Below are 21,189 nucleotides of genomic sequence, written 5' to 3'. Positions count from 1 at the left end.
AAATTGCTCCAAAGAGTGTTGTGCCTTTGGACAAGAAATCCCTATTTGATGGTATCATCATATCCTTCACTAAGGATGCCATCGCAGCATATACTGTTGGTATTTCTGAGAGGGTATTTTTTGGTTGTTGCATTTTGTAGTTATTTAAATGCTTGTCCACTTAAATGCTTCCTCCCCTCGTCAGAGTATTCCCATTCACATCAAAGGAAAGGTAAAGGGGAATTGCTGTCTCAAGCTGGGATTTGGCTAGTACGTATTTGCCTTAAACTGGCAAAGGAATAAAGCAGGATCAAAACAAACCATGACTAACTGCTGCATAGGAGCTACTCTGCAAAGCTAAACTGGCTCTATAACGGCAGAGAAGGGAACAGCGCCATGCACCACAGAATTGTGGGAGATGCTAGGCTACAATGCAAAATGTCCAGAAGCTAAGAGCAACTTAGAAAGGGGAAGAGTTAAGTAAGAATTACAATAGGGTTTTTCATTACACAAACAAGACACAAACATGACATACTGTTTGGCAAACACCATACACACAGGAATTGCCTTTTATCTATAACTACATTTTATATTCATATATATCTTGTGACTTTTAACCAAGGATAATATAGCAAAAGAATTAAAATTGCTATGGAAATTAAAATGCTAAACATCTTGATTTGTGTGATTAAAGTGTAAACTAACATTGCAGTAGCAGGATTCTGCATGGCATTTATATTCTTTTTAAAAGGTACATTATTGGCATTAAAAATACTGACAGCATCCCTTTTAAGGTGGCTATGGGACATATAAACAAGGAAAAATTAATTTAAACAAAAAGCAAAAAAAATAATTTGAACTTTTTCTAAAGTCTGACAATAATGAGATCTAGAAGACAAGGCAATAATGTATACGAGCCAGGCAGTTGTCTTCATCCCTATAATTTACAATTTTATAGTCAAGCATGCACTTAAAAAGAAAAAAAAAAAAAAAAGACAGCATACGAACTTTTCCTCAGTACAGTTCTCCATCTAGTGGTTAAACAAAAAACAAAACAAGGGGAAAAAACCCATAAGCAGAATCATTTGCTATATCATTTTATTTAAGCTATGATATTTTTAACAAAGTTAATGACAAAAAACTATTCCCGCATCAATAAATTTGCAAGCATTTTGAATGAGACACTGAATTTTCCACGAAGTGTTGACACCCTCTCTTGTGGATAATTAAAATACAGAGATTTAAGGTCTTTCCAGTATTTTCATTTTCATTTACATAATCTAAGATTTCTTATATAAAAGACAAGAGGTCTATAGAGTCACAACGCAAAACATTTTATTATGCATTGTACTAAAACTTGAGGGTCTAGACTATTAGGAAATACAAAATCTGAATGATCTTATGGTTAAATGTGATTTATGGTTAGAAACAAGTGTTAAAACTGCAGTATGTTACTCAATGGATGTGCAGCCAGTAGGCATTCAGTGTCAAAGCCACTTAGTTTTCTGAGAAAGTTTATACTATTTTTTACTCGTGTTTGCTCTGAAAAACCAACACAATATTGTTAAAGTAAGCTGGATTCTGTTTGGCTGAAGCTGCTACAGAAACATCACAATCTCCTATTTGCACAATTTTTATACCTGAGTGATGTTGGGGGGAGTAGGGGTGAAGCATTATTTCTTGAGTATTCTGATGTTTAGACCCTTAATATTCAGCAATCTTAAAAGTGTGTATCCTCTTCTTCCTTAGCAACTTGAACTCAGGCAAATGCTTTGACCCTACAAAGGGCTTAGAAAGAGAGAGGAGACATCCCTTGCTCAGAAACCTTACCCAGAGACAACAAATACCAAAGCAGTACACACTCTAAACTTAACAGCATTATTCATTTGAAACAAAGCCTTCAATCAAACTTCAGAGAATTAAACTATTTTAACCTCATCCAGCTTTCTCCTTTTAGGATAGGTCAGACATGAAGTTGCTTAAAAAGAAAATTCCCGGATAAGAATATAGCTTTCCTTCTTCTAGATTGTTAAGACATATAACAGTGTGATGTTAATAGCTGTGAGTACCATCTCCAAGAGAAAGAAAGATTAACTATATACAGCTTCTGGGCTTATCTACACAGCTAGTTAACACGCAGCAAGCCAGGCCTGCCACACATTAATTGACCAATACACAGCAAAACAGGATCGACATGGTCAGTTAGCATCTGACAGTCTCACACGCTGAACATTCACTGCCCAGCTTGCTGTGCACTAACTAGCTATTTAGACACGGCCTGTGAGTCCATAAGGAAAGATGTTACAGAGCCACAGCTTGTAGCAATCTGTTCATGACTGGATGTGTTCTCAGGGCATTTCAGAGAACACATGTACTGATGGCCAAGTTGCTGTTCTGCAAATTTCCTCATATTTGTTCATTCTGTCTTCGATGTTGCCACCTATCTGATTGAGAGCACAGGAATATCCACAACTGGGTCTGCTCCTCTTGATTCAGCCTTTGCAATGGCTTGTCACTGAGGTTTTTAAGCTTTTTCCCCTGGAATGCAAAGTGGCAACACACTATGAGGTCACTTTAATTTCCACCAGTCATTGGTAGACAGATTTTCATGGTTCTTCTACTGGTCAATTCATGCCGTTCAGCTTCCCTGGAGTGCTTGGGATTTGGACAGAGGTCTGAAGATGAACTTATCCGGGTGGAAGGTTTGGGTATTCTCATTCCATGGATACTGCATATATTTCCAAATCTCTCCTAGTCGAAGTCATATTGATTAAGAAGCAAGATTTGGAAGTAAAAGTACAGAGAGACTGATCCCAGCACCATGAATGGGTATCTCAGTGCCTTAAAAAAATAACTAAGGCTCCAAAGAATGTGAACTACAAAGATGTTGCCCTCAGGAATATGGAATCATGTCAGTGGCTAGCACAGCCAGTCAAGTTTTTGTTTGTTTGTTTTTTGTAGCTGATCAAGTGCATAACTGACAAAGTATGTTTCTTGACAGCACTTGCTTTGAAACCCATAGATAAGCAGCCTCGCAAAAATTCCGTGTGTTTAACTTCTGTTGACTTTGCTTAGAAGTCTTTCATAATACCAGTATCTGAACTTTGTCCATATTTTCTCTTTCAATGACTTTAATTTCTTCCAGGAAGATAGGAATGTGTCAATATCTTTGTGACTATACAAGGGAGCACCAATTCATCCCTCACAAACTCTCAGTTAATCATAGCATGTTAGAATTTAGTGCATGATTCCACTCCCTCCCACCCCCATGTCAGAAGACTTGTATTGGACCAATTACTGGAGGGTGAGCTGCATTGGGATTATGTCCAAGAACCATTGCCTCCATGCCCTTTGGGGCCAATCAGCATCATTACAGCTTGTTCTACTGCAATCTTTTTGTACGTCTTTCCTGGGAAAGACTATTGTTATACAAAAGGTGATGTTTGGAAGAGAAGATCTATCACTGTCGCTGGATCTCTCTGCTTGTTGAGGGGAAAAAAAACTTTGAGTCTGTTTGGAGTCTTGACTTGACCCGTTCACCCGAGTAAAAGACCTGGACAACACTGCTGGCTCCCAATCCTGCCAACGAAGATAGCCCTATCCTTGGTATACAGGTCTCAAATTGATTTTACGTGGCCTCTGCCCAGCTCAACAGTTTACTATACTTATTGTGTAGTGTGGACAACTTTGATCATACGTACCATCACCTTAGTGTTGTTAATTATGACTAGTGTGTGTGCGCGGTACAGATATATCTAGAATTTAAGCACAAGTTGGATTGCCCCAAATTACAACCAGTTCCTTTTTCGACTCTCGGTCTGCCTACACTCCCTGTATAATTTGGTAGTTCAGATTATCTCTATGGGGAGGCATGCATCCATTGTTAGCATTGCTCCAATGGTACCACGGATGCGTGCCACCTCTATAGAAATCATCTGAACTATCAGCAACAGTCTGACATGGAGAAGTTAGGCTGATTTAAATTTTTTTGGGTGGCTCCTCCTATTTATTGTGGGCCTATTAAGGTGGCGGCCCTCCACTTTGTACTTAAGGCTGGAATATGAGCGGCTCTGCACCTTTACAGCTTTCTCTTAGGGAAACATACCATCTGAAGAGATAATGGCATGCCCTGAGCCTGCCTTAGAAATCCTATTTGTACTAGTTGTGCAGCTGACAGTGTGTACGTCTATACTTAACATTCCTTATGGCAGCATGCTGAGTACATACGCTGCATGCCCCCCTAGCAGGGGCATAGAGAACACTATAGACAGTGATGCACTGCTTAGGCAAGTAAAGACGCATGAATCCTTTGGGTACATACCCTAGACAGCTCTCTACATGCCCAAGCAATTCCTCTCCTGTCGACACTGCTATGTTTAACAATGTAGTATCCCACTGCCTGAGTCTTTCACCACCACAGGGAAAGTAGTTAGGAGTGGCTTAGATTAGTTTATGGATGCTTGTCCTGCAACTCTGAGGGACAACAAATTTGTCTTTTAGTGTCTTATGTGCCAATGACTGTCCTCCCGCAAAACTCTTGAATACCCATGTGTTTGAGTTAGCCCTCCCTTATACATGAGCAAATTTCTGACACCTCTTTCCTAAGAAATGTCTCTGAGTTTTGTTGTTTGGTACAGGAGACTAGTCTGTTCCCCCCTTCCTCCTGTTCCAGCAGCACCTGCTGGGAACACAGCTGCACTTGCAATGGTCATAAAAGGATTGCTTCTCTGAAAAAGGCTACTTAAACTCCTTCTCTGATGCCTCCATCACCTCCATGCCAGCTCTGACTTTTACTTCCCTGTGCAGTTTTTTGCTTGCACATTTAGAGGCAGTTTAACTGTTATGTATATGCATCTACCTTCCACAATCTAAGCCAACGTTTCCTAACCCAATATACTGGACATGACTGATGAGAGTAAGCAGCATGAGCCCCAGAATTCATCTGCTGTAAAGGAGGCATCCAAAGATATAACCAGAAGAACTAATTTTAATTTCTACCTGTTGGTCGAATAGAATCTTCCAGTTCATCAGTCAGGCCAGTATAGCTTGAGAACAGTATGACGTTGTAGAGGCTTGTAGTGAAGATCCTTTAGAGTCAATCATCTCTCAAGGATGGCCTCCTATCCACAATCATCCTGTCCAGGGACTCCTTGAGTAAGAATTCCCCCTCTAAGGATTCAGCTGTGTCTTGGGGGTATGTCTATAATGCACATTAAGCCCGGGCTCTGACTCAGGTTTGAGCCCAAGCCCTGCTTCCGTCCACATACAAATCAGTCTGACTCGGTGCTGCAAGCACTCAGGACCTGGGTCGCAGGAACCTGTGAGAGGGGTAGGTCAGAGCCCATGTCCCACTGTGACTTGGGTCCAAGCCCTGTCATTTTGCAACGTGGATGCAGCTCAAGGTGCGGACCCAAGTCAGAAGGTCTAAGTAGTGCAATATTAGCATGTCTGTGAACCTGGGTCCAGCAATTGTAAACCCAGGTTTTAAAAAGCAGTGTGAACGCTCAAGCGTGGACTTGGAACACTGAGAACCACAAGCCCAGGTCCCACAGAACCACATTTATAATGCAGTGTAGACATACCCTCAATTGAACAGCAGTAGCTTCACTTAAAGTTTACCAAAGTTACATTGACCTTTTTATTCTTTAGGAGCAAAGAGGACTTCTGAAGTTATCTGATTGTTCTACTTGGGTATTCACACTCTGTATTTATAATATACATGTTGGATACTGGGACAATCTGGACTACTGAACAGCTGTGTCCCCTCAATTCTCCAATCTGGGGAACCTTTTACATTGCTTCACTGTGAGAGCAACCACCCCTGGCCTGTTCACACATAGCCTCTAGCATGTAAATTACTCCCAGCTATACTGCATGAGTGCTTAGCTAGCCACTCATGAATTACACTGCAGAGTGACACCAGCAAATCCCAATCCCAGACTTGTCCCCAGAAATGTGCATCTTGTACTGCCCAGCTCTTTCCTTCTGGACAATACAAGCCCATAGAAAGTCCATATCACTTTCTATTAATAAAATGATGCACAAATCCTGTTACCTCAAATGAAGTTTCCGAAACATTTCAATCCAAATTCACTGGTTTAGACAAAACAATAAAACAAGTTTATTAACTACAGAAAGATAGATTTTAAATTATTACACGTAATGAGGCATAAAAGGAGAAATGGTTACAAAGAAATAAAAGGTAAAATACAAACTAATACCTAATTTAACAAGTTAAGTGAACAAAGCAAAAGGGTCTCTCTCACCACATGTTCTCTTGCAGTCTTACTGGCTGGATCTTTCAGCCAGGATCCCTCCCAGTCCAATGGTGCTTCCTTTGTCTTTCGAGTGTTGTAGGTGCAATGAGTAAAGATGAAAGGAGATAATTTGTAGCTTGTGGCAGGTCTGTATGAGTAATCACAGCTTACTAACTTTTCTGGCTGATGTTATGGTGAGCAAGAAGGTAACTTTAAATGAAAGATGGGACACACAACATTAGGCTAAAGGTTTGAAGGGAGGTCTGGTGAGAGAGCAAAGAACAAAAATCAGGCCCCACTGGGATGAGAGTTTCACCAATGGTCGGAAGGATCGAAGATGCCCCTGCAAAAATCTAGTTGTTTCAGGATGAGAAAAGATAGTGTGGCTGTCAACAGGAGAATGAACTCTGATTGCTGCCAAATGAACCCAGAGGGAACCTAAAGAAAGACCCAAAGTTTTAAGGATAAGTAGATATGCCAGAATATAAGGGATCCCAGTTATCATTGACCCCAACAAGAAAAACATTTCCATTTATCTGAAAAACCATCTGCTGGTAGAATCTTTCCTACTTTAATTGAGAATAGATTGCACCACTCTGGAACAAGTTCCGGGTTAGGGTGCCTGAAGATGTCCTTGTGTTATGTCAGAAGGTCCAGAAATGGATGGATTCTTATGGGCGGACGAGATGAGAGCTTCAGTATATATCTGTGAACCAGAACTGTTTTGGTAAATTGGATGAAATAAGGAAGACTCAAGCTCTGTCATGACAAATTTTCCATAGAATCTATGGTAGTCTTGGGTGTCAGTGTGAGGAAAGGGATCCCCACTCAAACTTTCTTTGGCTTTATCCACTGGACAAAAGAGTCTGGAACCTTAAACAGATCTGTCATTTTGGCATTGATGTTGCCCTGCTATGGTGAGTAGACAGACAGAAACCAGGTTTTAAGACAACAAAGATGCAGTCTGAGAAATGTTTCACATGTGTGCATGAGGCCACAAGGCCGAGGAGGGACAGGCACGTTCTGACTGATGTCCAGGGCCTGAAGGTGACCTGGTTTATGAGAGCGCCCAGGGAATGGAATCTCTCGATAGAAAGGCTCTTGTTGCGGTACAGTCCAAGGTCATTTCTATGATGTTTGCGGATCTCATAGGGGTCAACATGGACTTCTCATAGCTGACACAAACTTCTAGAGAAGAACATAGGTGGAACAGGAATCAGGCTGACAACTGGACTTCCTCATATGATCTGCTCATTAGGAGCCAATGGGAAGACGGTGAACTCATTCCTTCTCATCCAAGCTGCCACCACTGAAAAAAAACTTTTGTAAAGACTCTGGGTGCTGTGGCTAGTACAAATGGAAGAACCCAGAATTGGTAATGGTCTTGACCAAAGAGGAACCCGAGGAACCTTCAGTGGGATGGGCAAATGTCTATGTGAAAGTATGCCAAGACAAGGCAGGGTTTTATTGGACTAACTTCTATTAGTGAAAGAGAACAGCTTTCAAGCTACACAAAGTATGTGTCTTTCATGTCAAGAGCCACCAACCATGTGCCCTCTTCCAGGGAGTGAATTATTGATGTCCATGTGATCAAGCAGAATTTTAATTTTTGGATGAATATATTTAATCAGTGCAGCCTGAGAATAGGCCTGCATCTCCTATTCTTTCTGAGAACTAAGAAGTTTGGGGAGTAGAATCCTTTCCCCTGATGTTGAGGTGGAACTTCTTCTATGGCTCCCCGGTAGAGAAAGGAATCCAGTTCTTGAAAGAATTTCCTAGTGAGACTGGTTCCTGAAAAGGAAATAGGGAGGGGGTTTGTGGGTAGGAGTTGACAGAAACACAATCAGACAGCTGCAATGAATCATTTACAGTACCCATCTGTTGGTTGTTAGGGTCCTCCACTTGCAGGCAAATTTGGTAAGGCGGCCATCAAAAAACAGAGGGGAGGATGATGTGGCATCAATAAAGAGACACGGTCTCAGCAGTCTCATCAAAAGAAATTCTTTGTTTGAAGGTTAGAGTGAGGTGAGGCAGTGGATGTTGCAGGACCTGTGTGTCTCAGCCTGTGCACGCTGTGTCACTTATGTGGCGATTCCTGATGGCGCTGGTAGTAAAAAGATTGAGGGGGTTGTCTCACTCTGTATCCTTGCAATGCTGTCTCATAGAGGCAAGGGTATAAATGCCCAGAGAGTGAAAAGTTGTTCTTGAGTCCTTGAGGGAGTGGAGAGGTTCATCCGTCTTCTCTTGGAACAAATTAACTGTATCTAAAGGCAGATCCTGAATGGTGCTCTGTACCTCCCTAGGGAAACCTGAGGATTGTAACCAGGAAGGTCATAGTCATCCCTCTGAACACATCATCTGCAGCATATACTGCAGCTTGGAGGGAAGTCTTGGCCACCAATTTGCCCTCATTAATTAAGGAGTGGAAATGGGCTCTATCTTCCTAAAGCAGCTTGTCATTAAAATCTAAAAACTTCATATAATTGGTAAAAATCATATTTAGCTAGATGAGCCTTGAAATTCAAAATCCTGAATTGGGGAGAGATGGAGGAAAAGATCTCTCTTCCCAGGAGATTCAGCCATTTAGCACCCTTTTTTGAGGGAACTGTTTTTGGGCATTGCAGCCTGGATCTTTCAGTGGCTGCTTGTACCCCCAAGAAATTAGACGGTGGGTACAAGAATAGAAACTTTCTCCCCTTGGATGGAACAAAGTAGTGCTTCTCGGCCCTCTTTAAGGTGTGAGCACAAGACGCAGGAATGTACCATACCATTTTTGCTCGATCCATGATGACCTCATTGATCAGGCGGGCACTCAACTGGGGCCTGAGTGCTGTAAAATGCCTCACAATCTATGCTGGAGCTCCTGAACTTCAAGTTATATCTGCAGCTTGGACGCCACCCTGTGCAGGAGGAGTTCCTGATATTGCCTGAATTCATCAGCCAGAGACCATGAAGATGGGGTAACTGCCTCATCAGGAGAAGAAGATGAAACTGCTCCCAGAACCACTAGATCCGGATCATCTTTGTCCTCCGAATACTCCAACTGGACTGTTTGGGGTTGGCCAGTAGATGGTAATTAGAGTTCATGTACCAATCCGGGATGCCCCAATAGTACCAGTATGAGGGATTAAATGGCACAAGGAACAGGAGGACGAAACAGCAAGATTTTTTTGGTTTGGTTTAAAGATTTTATATTAAAAGGGCTCTACTACAAACTGAAATCTGAATCCTACTGTTTGCTCTACTTGGAGGAAGAGAATTCTGGGCAGGGTTTGCAAGATTAGGGTTAAATCTGATCACTGCATCAAAGGATTAAAGGAAAAATATGCCTCTAAATCCTAATGATCTAGTCTACATCTCACAACCATATAGAAGCGCTGTAGCATGACTCCTGACAGACATTTAGTTTAGAGTTTATTTTGATACCCTATTGTTCCATAGGTGGTGTGACAGCATTCCAAATGGGTAATCTCATCAATTGTGGCATTTTGTGACAGCATATCCCTAGGTAGCAAAACTTCAGACTTGAGAGGAGCATTGCTGATCTTAATTGGGTAGACATGTCCATTCCCCAGCATAGGCTGGTACTTCAGTTTTCTTTAGGCTGATTGTGAAACTAAAATGATTGACTGAACAAGTGAAGTGATCAGTTATAAACTGAACATCCTCAAGCAAGCAACCAGTGCACAGATTCTGGGTCACCTTCCCCAGGCAGTGCCATCCACCACTGAATGATAATGAATACCTATCAAGACAGCAAACTATAGCTTGAAAGGGACTTTGATAATCTATTTATGTGTAAAAATGATTTCCTGGTGACTTTTCTTTTTTCTTTGGAGGGTTGTTGTAACTATGTTGGTCCCAGGAGATGAGAGAGATAAGGTAGGTGAGGTAATACCTTCTACTGGATCAACTTCTGTTGATGGAAGATACAAGCTTTTGAGCTTCATAGGGAAGAAAAGGAAGAGCTCTCTGAAGTTCAACAGCTTATACCTTCTGTCGACAGAAGTTGGTCCATTCAAAGATATTACCTCACTTACCTTCTTTCAAAAGTCTGAACAACAGGGTGGATTGATTTAAACCAAAATTTAAATTACCAATTTTAATGATTTAAATCAGAAAACCTTAATATAAAGTGATTTTTCATTTGTACTACTTAGTTATTTTCCTAAAGAAAGGTTGATTTTCACTGGTTGACAACTATTAAAACATGTTGATTTGCACTACATTTGGTGCTTCTTTTTGCTAACCAGAAGGATACACTATCTTCTATACACATTTAAACAATTATGCATGTTAACTTACTTTTATTCACATTCTTAATTTTTACATATTTATTATGTTAGATAATGGTGAATTATGCATTTAGCATTCACTAAATTATTAATTTTTTACTTATGATTTGTGTCAAGCTTTATTTGGATGGAAATTCAAATTCAACTAAAAATGCACAAAAACAGCATTTAAATTTTTTTAAATTATTAATAAAACTACAATACCTTAAATGTGCGGGATACATAAGAAAAAAGTTTATCAAAACATGTTTTGGATTTAAAACCAAATGATTTATTACATAAAGTATTCTCTATAGTTAGCGAACTGAACTGACTGTTTCTGGCCACCATGTCCATCAAGATTTTACAACTAGTAGATCGCATCCTCTCACACCTATATTTTATTCACAGACTGGAAGATGAAAACAAGATTTTCTGCTTTTTCAACACCCAATTGGTTTCTCGACTATGAATAAATGAGTCATCAAATTGAATTAGCTGAATAAACTGAAAGAAAGAAAATATTCTCTTTGCATCTGCAGAAGAGAATACTGCTGTCAAAAGCAGGTTTAGCACTTCAACAAATTCTGATTCCAGGTGCATAGCCAGTGACTTCCATCAGTTCAGTGGTTTCACTTTCTTTAAAATTTAACAGCAAACATCTATTGCTTATATTGTTTTTCGTACTTAATTCAAACAATGTTAATAGACCATAATAATTTTAGGCCTTAACACAGGTTGTCAATTTTTATTTTAAAAAAATAAACTTGCATTTAATTTAAATAAAAAAGACCGATTTATTTTTAAATCATCAACATTTATCTACCCTGCTAAACAGAAAGTTTGTTCAGTCCCTGTGTAGGGGCCACCCAGGTCTCAAAAGCAACCTTTCTTGATGGAGAAGGGTGTAGAGCACTGAAGAGCTTTAAAAAAAAAAAAAAAAAAAAAAAAAAAGAGTCTTGGCCCAGTCTTCTTCAACCTGAAATGAGCATTGCAGAAACTCAACAGATTGGAATGCATGGGAGTATCTCAGGGCTTCAACAGGCCCACTCACCAGGAGGGGGGGACCCTGTTCCAGCTCAAATACTGCTGAATAAGGTAGTATTTAATATATATTTTAACGTGAAAACTTTCATCATCATAAAGCAAAGGTAAACAGACTACAGTAAAAATATAATAAATGAGATCAAAACTATAAAAAAGAAAAAAACATACCTTCACTACAGAATGGTCTTTTGATACCAGAGAAATTCACCATTTCATGCAGTGTTTTCTCCTCTTGGCAGTATTCACAGTATGTAACTATGCAGTGCAGTTTCTTATAATCATCAGAACAAGTTCTGCTGCAGAACTGGTATACTTTGTTCTAAACATAAAATAAAGTATAAAAAAGGGGTTAAGTATTAAGATTGGCATAGAGCAACTTTTAAACAAGAATATGCCTTTAATACTCAAATGCTAAAAAAAATGTGGCATGAGCAAAGATGCAAGTATATACGAGGTAGTGTGACCTCTACCAATAGAGGTAACAGCTTTTGATTAAACTGACACTCAATGCTACAGAAGTTATTTGTCATTAAGTATTTCACATGGAGAAAGTGACAATTGAGAAAGAATACATATTGGTGGATCTTAAAAAACAGCGCTATTTTCCTCTTTTTCAATTTACAGACAAGTTTCAAGATGATCTAAGATCAGCTATATCTCTAAAGCAGAGTAGTTGAATAGGCAATGAAGATAACTGTGACCTACCTGTACTATAATTGTTGTTCTTCAAGATGTGGATAAAGACGTGAGGTCCACTCGTATGCATGCAGCCAGTGCGCCAAAGCAATTTGCTTAGAAGTACCCATCAGGGCTGCACACATGCCCTCTGGCCCCTCATAGCCCACCCAGGGCTATTTAAGGTTGGCACCACTCTGACCCCACTCAGTTCCACTGCACTGGAATCCAAGACTGGAGACTTCAGTATAGAGAGGACAGAGGGTGGATCATGGAATACACATCTGCACCCATATCTCGAAGAACAACAGTTACAGAGCAGGTAGATAACCACTTTTTCTTTGAGTGGTTGCAGACATGTATTCCACCAAGATGTCTCACAAGCAGCAATGGAAGGAGATGGGGCTCGGAATCTTCTTAATAGCAACTACAGAACTGCCCTTCCAAAGTTTGCATCTGATCAAGATGCAGTTTTAACAGTGTAGTGTTTGGTAAAAGGATGTATGGAAGACAAGCTTGCACCCCAGCAAATATCCAATATGAGGTTACTTACTGTAACTGGAGGTTTTTTTTGAGATCTGTGGTCCCTATCTGTATCCCACACATTGGTACACACATGCACCATATGCCTGAGTCCAGAAGTTTTTCCAAGCAATGTCCGTTGACCCACGTGTGCAGTATCTCCCCTTGTGCTCCTGATGAAGGGTATAAGGGGCAGTGCGAGTTGATGCCACTCCAGTTCCTCCTCTTACTGCAACATAATCAAGTCTGAAGCGGAAGGAGGGCAGGCAGTGGAATACAGAAAGGGGCCATACATTTCAATAAACCTCCAGTTACAGTTAAGTAACCACCTCTTCTTCAAGTGCTGGTCCCTATGGGTATTCCACACATGGGTGACTTGCAAGCAGTGATCAGAGTGGAGGAGGGTGCGCAGATGCTGGTAGCAGAGCTGTTTGTAATACAGCCCTTCCTATTGCTGCATCTGCAGCTGTCACTTGAGTCAGGGCATAGTGTGCTGTAAACGTGCGGAGAGATCACCAAGTTGCAGCTTTGCAAATCTCCTGCAATGGAATCTGATAAGGATACTGTGGAGGCTGCTTGGGTTTGCATTGAGTAAGCTGTAACACCCCTGGGAGCGGAAGATTTGCCATCTTATAGCATTCTAGTATACATCCTGAAACCCACTTAGAAATTTTCTGGAAGGATACGGCTAGGCCCTTTGATCTTTCTGCTACTGCGACAAAGTCTCAGAGACTTTCTAATGGGCTTAGTTCTCTGCAGGTAGAACTCCAGGGCGTGTCTGACGTCAAGGGAGTGCAGTTTCTTGTCCCCAGGAGAGGAATGAGGTTTTAGGCCTGGTCTACACTGGGGGGGGTGGGGGGGGGAAGAGATCAATCTAAGTTACGCAACTTCAGCTACATGAATAACGTAGCTGAAGTCGATGTACTTAGACCTACTCACTGCGGTGTCTTCACTGCGGTGAGTCGACTGCTGCCACTCCCCCATCAACTCCGCCTGCACCTCTCGCAGCGGCAGAGTACAGGAGTCGATGGGACAGCGCTCAGGGATCAATTTATCCCGTCTAGACTAGACGCGATAAATTGACCCCCACTGGATCGATTGCTGCCCGCCAATCCGGCGGGTAGTGTAGACATACCCATAGAAAACATATAAGTAAGTGAACCGATTGGTTGATATGGAATTCGGACACAATCTTGGGGAAGAATTTGGGATGTAGCCAAAGGGAGACCTCCTCGTTGTGGAATACTGTGAAAGGAGGGTCTGCCATCATGGCTGATGGCTCACTGACTCTCCTGGCCAAAGTGATGGCTACTAAGAACGCTACTTTCATGGTGAGGTAGGTCATGGCACAGGTTGCCATAGATTTGAAGAGTGGCCCTGGGAGAATTGACAGGATGAGGTTAAGGTCCCACTGAAGCCTGGACTACTTGATGGGTGGGAAGTTTCTGATCAAGCCTTTCATAAAGAGTACGATCATCGGGTGCATGAAGATAGAGCATCCCTATACCAGGGGAAGGAAGGTGCTAAATGTTGGTAGGTGTACATGAAGCGAGCTAAGGGATAAACCTAGTGTTTTTAGGGTGAGGAAATAGTCGAGGATAACCAGAATGCCTACCGTGGTGAGGGAATGGTGGTAGTGGCACACCCAAGAAGAAAAGGGGCATCATTTAGCTTGGTAGTATGTCCTTGAAGACTCTTTCCTGGTCTGGTTAAGGACTACCTGGACCAAGGCAGGGTATGAGTGTGCTATGTCCGACACCCATCCAAACACCAAGCCGTGAGGTGTAGTGAGCTCAGGTTGGAAAGCCTGAGCCTTCCGCAGTCTTGTGTCAGGAGAACCTGGAATAGGCCAATCCTGATGGGCTGGTGTGTGGACAGAACTGTGTTGGCCAATAGGGTGTTAGGAGGAGGATGGCGGCTTCGTCTTGGCAAATCTTCCTGAGAACCTGTGGTCTGAGAGGAATGGGGAAAAGGCATATCAGAGGCTGCTCGTCCAGGGAAACAGGAGAGCGTCGCCCTATGAGTCACTGCCTACTGCCACAGTGGGCAGCTTTCTGTTCATCTGGGACGCAAACAGGTCCAATAGGGGAGTACTCCACTGCAGAAAGATGTTGGTCAGACCTGTGTAGTGTATTTCCCATTTATGATCTATATAGAGACTTCTGCTTAGTCTGTCCGCTAGGTAGTTCTGAGCAGCTGGGAGGTATGCGACCTGTATGGTAACCTGATTCCTAACACACCAGTGGCACAGTAGGACTACCTCGAAGCAGGAGGGGGACAAGATCTCGCTCTTCCCTGTTAGTTTATATATACCATCATGATGATATTGTCTGATAGGACTTGCAAGCAGAGGGAACGCATGAGGGGAAGGAAGGCCTTGTAGGCTAGGTGGACTGTTCTGAGTTCCAGCAAGTTTATATGCAGCCTGGTTTCCCATGGTGTCCATGACCCCTCGCCTGCATGGCAGTCCAGGTGAGCACCCCTCCTGTAAGGGAGGCTGTTGGTATGGGAGAGCTGGAGGGGATCCCCACCATGACCTTGGCTGGGTTGGACCACCAACCAAGAAAGGCAAGAACTTCTGAGGGAACAGTGACTTAGGAATCGATGTGATGCCTGTTAGGTTGAGTGGACCCAGGCTTGTAGACAACGCAAATGGAGCCTGGCAAAAACTGTCATATGTGCATGAGGCCATTGTATAACTAAGCTTTCTAAACTACAGGATAACTATTTATAGTAAACATATACAGTAACGCTTCTAAAGATTAGAAGAGCGAAGGGGAACAGAGTTCTGACTCAAGCCATGTGGTGGTAAGAGGGAACTGAAGTGGTGTTGACCTGCACCACCCCTTATACTCTCATGGGAAAGCACAAGGGGAGATACTGTGCATGTGCGGGTCAATGGACACTGCTTGGAAAAACTTCCAGACTCAGGTGCATGGCGCATGTGTGTACCCATGTGCGGAATACATAGAGGGACTAGCACTTGAAGAAAAAACGTTATTGAGAAATGCGACCAAAGTCACTTGGGTCCTCAACAAATGAACCACCAGTCTCCATGGAGATGTGGTCTGAGCAACTCCATGTGCTGTCGTAATGCAGAAAGTAATCTAACTGTGTGGAAACCTTTTGACCCTTCATCTGATCCGCAGAAGAGACAAAAAGTTGAGGTGATGCCTTAAATGATCTAATACCAATGTTCATTTCATATCCAAGGAATGAAGATGCTGCTCATTCACATCTGAGTGAGGCTTGGTGAAACTGTGACACTACTTTTGGATACAGAGGCTCAACTATTAAGGCTTGCAGTTCACTAACTCTCCTCATAGTAATTATAGCTTTTTATTTTTATTGCTGTCTTTTGGCAAAGGGGAGACAGACAGCAAGTTGCCAGTGGCTCAAAATGGAGGAGTCATGAGGGCAGCCAGTATAGTACTGAGGTCCCACAAGGGAATCATTTCTTTTACAGCTGGAAAGAGGAGGACAAGACCTTTTAGAAAGATAAGATAACTATCACGTACTTGGAAAATCCCAACTTCCCCTGCATCAGAGGATAAAGTGCTGAGCTCAAGCTGAGACAGATCTGAGGACCTAAATTGTAACAGGTAATCCAAAATTTCTTGAATATGTGCTAGCATCAGTTGAATTCCCCAAGCCAATGACCAAACTAGGTAAACCCAGTAGAAGGATTTCTCCTAAGAAATAGGACTTGCTGCACTGCTTGAGAACATTGTTCTTCCTCCTCATCTAACCATGAAGTACCCACACGATTAGGTGCAGACTGCTTGGCACTGGATGCTATATCTGACCATGGTGTTGTGTCAACAGGTAAGGAATGAGGGGAAGAAATCTGCGAGGTCGAACTGACAGATTGTGAAGGTCAGAAAACCAACACTGTCTCAGCCAAACTAGTGCAATGAGTATCACTCTGACAGGATCCAACTTCAGTTTGAGAATAACCTGAGGGACAAGTGGAATCTGGGGGAATGAATACATCAGGGCTGATACCCAATTCAAACGGAAGGCATTGATTAATGAGACAGACTGAGACCCCCTTGAGCGTAAAACTGACTGCATTTCTTGGTGTCTTTCATTGCAAACAGGGCAATTGTCTGAATGCCCTATTTTTTGAAAGTGAATCTCAGCATACAGCCCTTCACAGACCATTGGTGACTTTGGGAGAAATTCCTGCAGAATGATTGACCACCCGATTCTCTGAACCTGCTAAGTGTGCAACTGTGAGAATGATGTCTTCCTCGATGCAAAAATGCCAAAACATCATGGCTTCCTGACAGAGCTGGTTGGAGTCAACTTCTCCTTGCCTGTTCACATAGTACATTGTAGTGGTATTGTCATTAAGTGTGTGAATCGTTGCACACCTTTGATCTAATCCCAAAAGGCCAGGCAAGCATTGTCAATCACTCAAAGCTCCAGGACATTGACATGAAGGGAAACTTTCTGTTCATACACCCCGTACTTTCAATGTCCCTAAATGCACCCTCCAACCTATTGTGGAGGCATCAATAATTATAGTCCTGGTCACTGGAGGACAGGCGAAAGGAATATGGCAAGTAGGCATCCAGAAGATTGAGGACAGAAAACCAGACATTCTCCTCTAATGTTGGGAGAACTATAGCTAAGGTTACTATATGGAATCTCATATTGCTGATGTAGTTGTTGAGACCTCAGAGGTCCCGAATATGTCTCATCCCTCCATGGGGTTTGGGGATCAGGAATTTATGGGAGTAGAATCCCTTTCCCTGATGCTGAATGGGAACTTCCTCTACGGCTCCCAAAGTGCAGAGTCTCAATTTGCTGTAGAAGCACTGACTCATGAAAGGGTTCCCTGAAAAGGGACAAAGTTGGGGTGTGAAGGGGGGGGGACAGACAGGAATTGGATGGCATAATCCAATCCTACCATGCTTAGAATCCATACATCTGTGGTTATTGTTTCCTAAACACTGTAGAAAAGGGACAATCTGTCCCTAAATGGCAGGGAATTGGTATGGAAGTTGATGACTGGTATGTTGACCTCCACAGGAAAGCCAATTTGATTGCTTGCCTAAAACTGATAGAGGAATTGCAAATGGAGCACTTCTCCTTGATATGCCCCTCTCCCAGGCACAATACGCACTGATAATGGGGACTGCTACTGCAGGTAACTACTTCACACGAGGGACAGTGCTGGAAACCTTGTGAAGGCATTGCACCATCCAAAAAACCAACTATTTAACTAATCTAACACTAGGGGTCTACTACTAACTGTAACTACATATAAAAAAAAAGAGAGAGAAAACTCTCAGACTACAATATATGAGGTAAATATCTCATAAAATGCTCTAACTCAAGCCGTGGGTGGTGAGAGGGAACCTAGGAGGGTTAGGGCGGCACCACCTTTAAAAAGCCCTAGGAGGAGCTACAAGGGGCCAAAAGGAGCATGCACCACCCAATTGATATTACTAAGCCAAGTTCTCCAGCACTGGCATGCACACACATGAGTGGAATACATGTCTGCAACTACTCAAAGAAAAAGCAAGCTTCAACCTCTACAGCTGAGGTGAGAAAAGAGAATTATCTTTTACTTTAAATTCTAGATCCTTTTTGCTATAGATAATATGGTATTTGAGTACATGCACATGTGCGCGCACACACTCTCTCGCAAAACCTTTTGATTCCATCAGTAAAACACAAATTTAATTATAGGTTTAACATGATTAATACCCAATTTTTGCTAATTAAAACATTAAAAAGAAAAGTTATTCAAACTTTAAGGACTACCTCACTATTAAGAGGTACACATTTAAACACAATATAGGTTTAAAAACCTCTTCGTAAGTAACCTATTTGGCAAGTACATGTAACCAGTCCCTACTTCCTTGATAATACTGAAGCAGAACATACCTCCCACTCCAGTACTTCTGGTTTTGAACAAAAAGAACTTTTGCAATAATTGCATTTCAGCTGAATGTCACTTGGAGACACAAACTGACCATTGGTTGAAGACTGCACACTAAGAGTCTGAAAAATATAAAAACATATACACATCACTGTAGAAAGTGTGTTATACAAATTTACATTTTTCTTAATTAAAATATGTTTCATTAAAGTTACACTGTTAACGACAATATAGGTTTTTATATTATTGAATTCAGAAGCTTTCCTTGTAGAAGGTACAACAGATAAATCTTTCCACTTTTGATTGATTCTCCCCACCTCTCTCAACTGCTTTACAGGTCTTTTCCCTCATCTTCACAATCTACTACTCTTGCTATAATCCATTTGTTTCACCTCTGATGATCTTCAGTCTTGTTTCTCATATATTCCCATCTACTGTACTCAATGTTAAGGACCTCTTTAGGCTGCTCCTTGTGTGTATGCATAAAGCTGAAGAGCATCCTCCCCCTCTGCCCCCCACCACGGATCAGTTGACACAATTAATCAGTCACGTAGCTTGAAATAAACAATTCCCATTTAGAATTATCAAACTATCATTTATATCAGAGGTTTTGTATGAAAGGAACTAGACAAAGCAATATTTATAAAGAACCCCCGCCCCCCGCAAAAAATAAAAGAAAAAACAAGGCAGATTAACACTACCCTGCCCTCAGGCAAAAGCCTGAGAATGGAGAAATGTCTTAAATGGTCAAACTTGGGTTCTAGCAGATCAGATGAGGAAATAAATGCCAGAGTAGAGGGCAATCTACTGAGAATACCTTGCACCCAATTCCCAGAAAAATCTGGGAATACAAGCTGTGTCCCAATGGACACAACTGTCATGGCAAGAAGAGGCACTCGCTCAGGTAACCAGATCCCACACCATTTAGGGCTTTTAGATTAAAGGAGACATCTTGTATTGCATCTGGAGATGTACAGGAAGCCTTTAAACATCACTAAATCAACCACCAACTATTCTCTGTGCTGTGGTCATGCCAGAGTCTCAATCAAAAGTGGTCACAGAAATCTGAGATAGGACTACCTTCCCCACACCCACCTTCTTAATAGCCTTTCCCAAAAGAGAAAGATTATAAACAGGACAATAACAAGTTTGCAACATTTATTTATTTATTTTTAAAAGTAGGGAACTAATCAAAGTTTGGGATAAGCTTTAACTTCAAACAATAATGGACTCATTACCACTGCTCCAACTGATTTCAAAAGCCATGTCAGTTCAGGGTTTAACTCACATTTCTCAGGACAGCTCTCCTTGAAACTTTAAGTTCATACAGATGTGCTTCACTGGCATAAAACTGACCAACACTGGCGCATCTTAATCAAGTAACATACCGACGTACACTGGACTGGTGCAAGACCCAACTTTGCACAAGTGCAACATCAGGAATTTGCATGAGTTTTCACTCTGGTGTACTAATGTAGATGAGGCCTCAGAGTAAAACTGGCCTAACCTCAAACAGAAAAGATTACGTTTTGTTTCTTCAGATAACTGCGTCATTATAACTTGAACCCAGTGCAATGTCCACAAACAGTACTCCATGCAAGCATTTCAGGGCCTCTGAATCTTCACACCTGTCACATTATGTCCAGCACAGATCTTTGCAGTATTATGTAATGGGTTTATTTAAACTTCATCACATTTTGGCTTGTTCTATTGCCTGCTTTAAATAGTTCTATTCTGCACTGGGAGTTGTGCAAGTGCTATGAAGAGTAGGATCTACAACTTGCTACATCCTCATACTTGCAGATGCCAGGACAAAGTCAGCAGCTTCCCCGGCACATATTACTGGACTGATGACCACAGTTTATTCTGATAAGAAATCATGCCTTTGGGTGTTGGTGCTCAAGGAGTAAAATAGTATGGGGTTTTTTTAAGTTTAAGTTTTCTTGTTCTGTTGATTTTTTCCTTTGTCTGATTACTGAAAATCCTCTCTTGCATTTTTCTCTCCAGGATCCAGAGGGAGGAGTAGTCTGAGTCTAGAGAGAAGATCTCTCTCCAGGTCCTTCAACTCCCCATTCTGTTCCTCTCCCCACTGTCCACTTCCCCACTAAGTGCAGGGGAGGCCCTAGGGAGTTGCACTGGTTGGGAAATGAGAAGGTAGTAAAGCAACATGCAGAGGTAGGTGGTTCCTTTTTATCAGAGCTTTGGATGTTGCTAAAACAGTTGACAGGCACTTGTGACAACCCATAGGCAATAAGTACATTAGAAATGGTGTGTGTTCATGACCACTGACCATTGATTTTTGTCATTTTTGTTTTCCAAAAAAATCACTTAAAAGGGAGGGCAAAGGAAAATCTTTTTTTGTGTGGGTGTATGTTAAAGGCGATCTGAAAAAACTGGTTATGTGCCTTTATTGCTTCTTTTGATATATAGAAGTCCTGAAAGGATTTTATTTAATGTTCCCCTGCTCTTCTTTATATATTAGAAATTCAGGTCCTGTCTAGGCTGGAAGACAAGTGACCGGATAAATAGCAAAATAGTTACG

At 41.7% G+C, this 21,189-nt stretch overlaps 1 protein-coding gene across 7 annotated transcripts in view; it reads right to left on the bottom strand.

The window, feature by feature from the left end:
* Positions 1-21,189, bottom strand: part of ZMYM2 (zinc finger MYM-type containing 2) — a 189,407-nt gene that overhangs the window by 54,640 nt on the left and 113,578 nt on the right. For all 7 annotated transcript variants that reach the window (XM_024216997.2, XM_024216980.2, XM_024217026.2 and 4 more), the window contains 2 exons: positions 18,653-18,769; positions 11,726-11,876 (listed from right to left, as the gene is read on the bottom strand). In XM_024216997.2, coding sequence (XP_024072765.1) covers positions 11,726-11,876; positions 18,653-18,769 — 268 coding nt within the window. The remainder of the gene's footprint in view (positions 1-11,725; positions 11,877-18,652; positions 18,770-21,189) is intronic.

Source organism: Terrapene carolina, unplaced genomic scaffold (assembly GCF_002925995.2).
Source record: "Terrapene carolina triunguis isolate 2854851 unplaced genomic scaffold, T_m_triunguis-2.0 Scaffold138, whole genome shotgun sequence".
Classification (NCBI taxonomy): domain Eukaryota; kingdom Metazoa; phylum Chordata; order Testudines; family Emydidae; genus Terrapene; species Terrapene triunguis.
The sequence above is the reverse complement of the archived record's forward strand: the minus strand, read 5'-3'. Positions and strand labels throughout refer to the sequence as shown.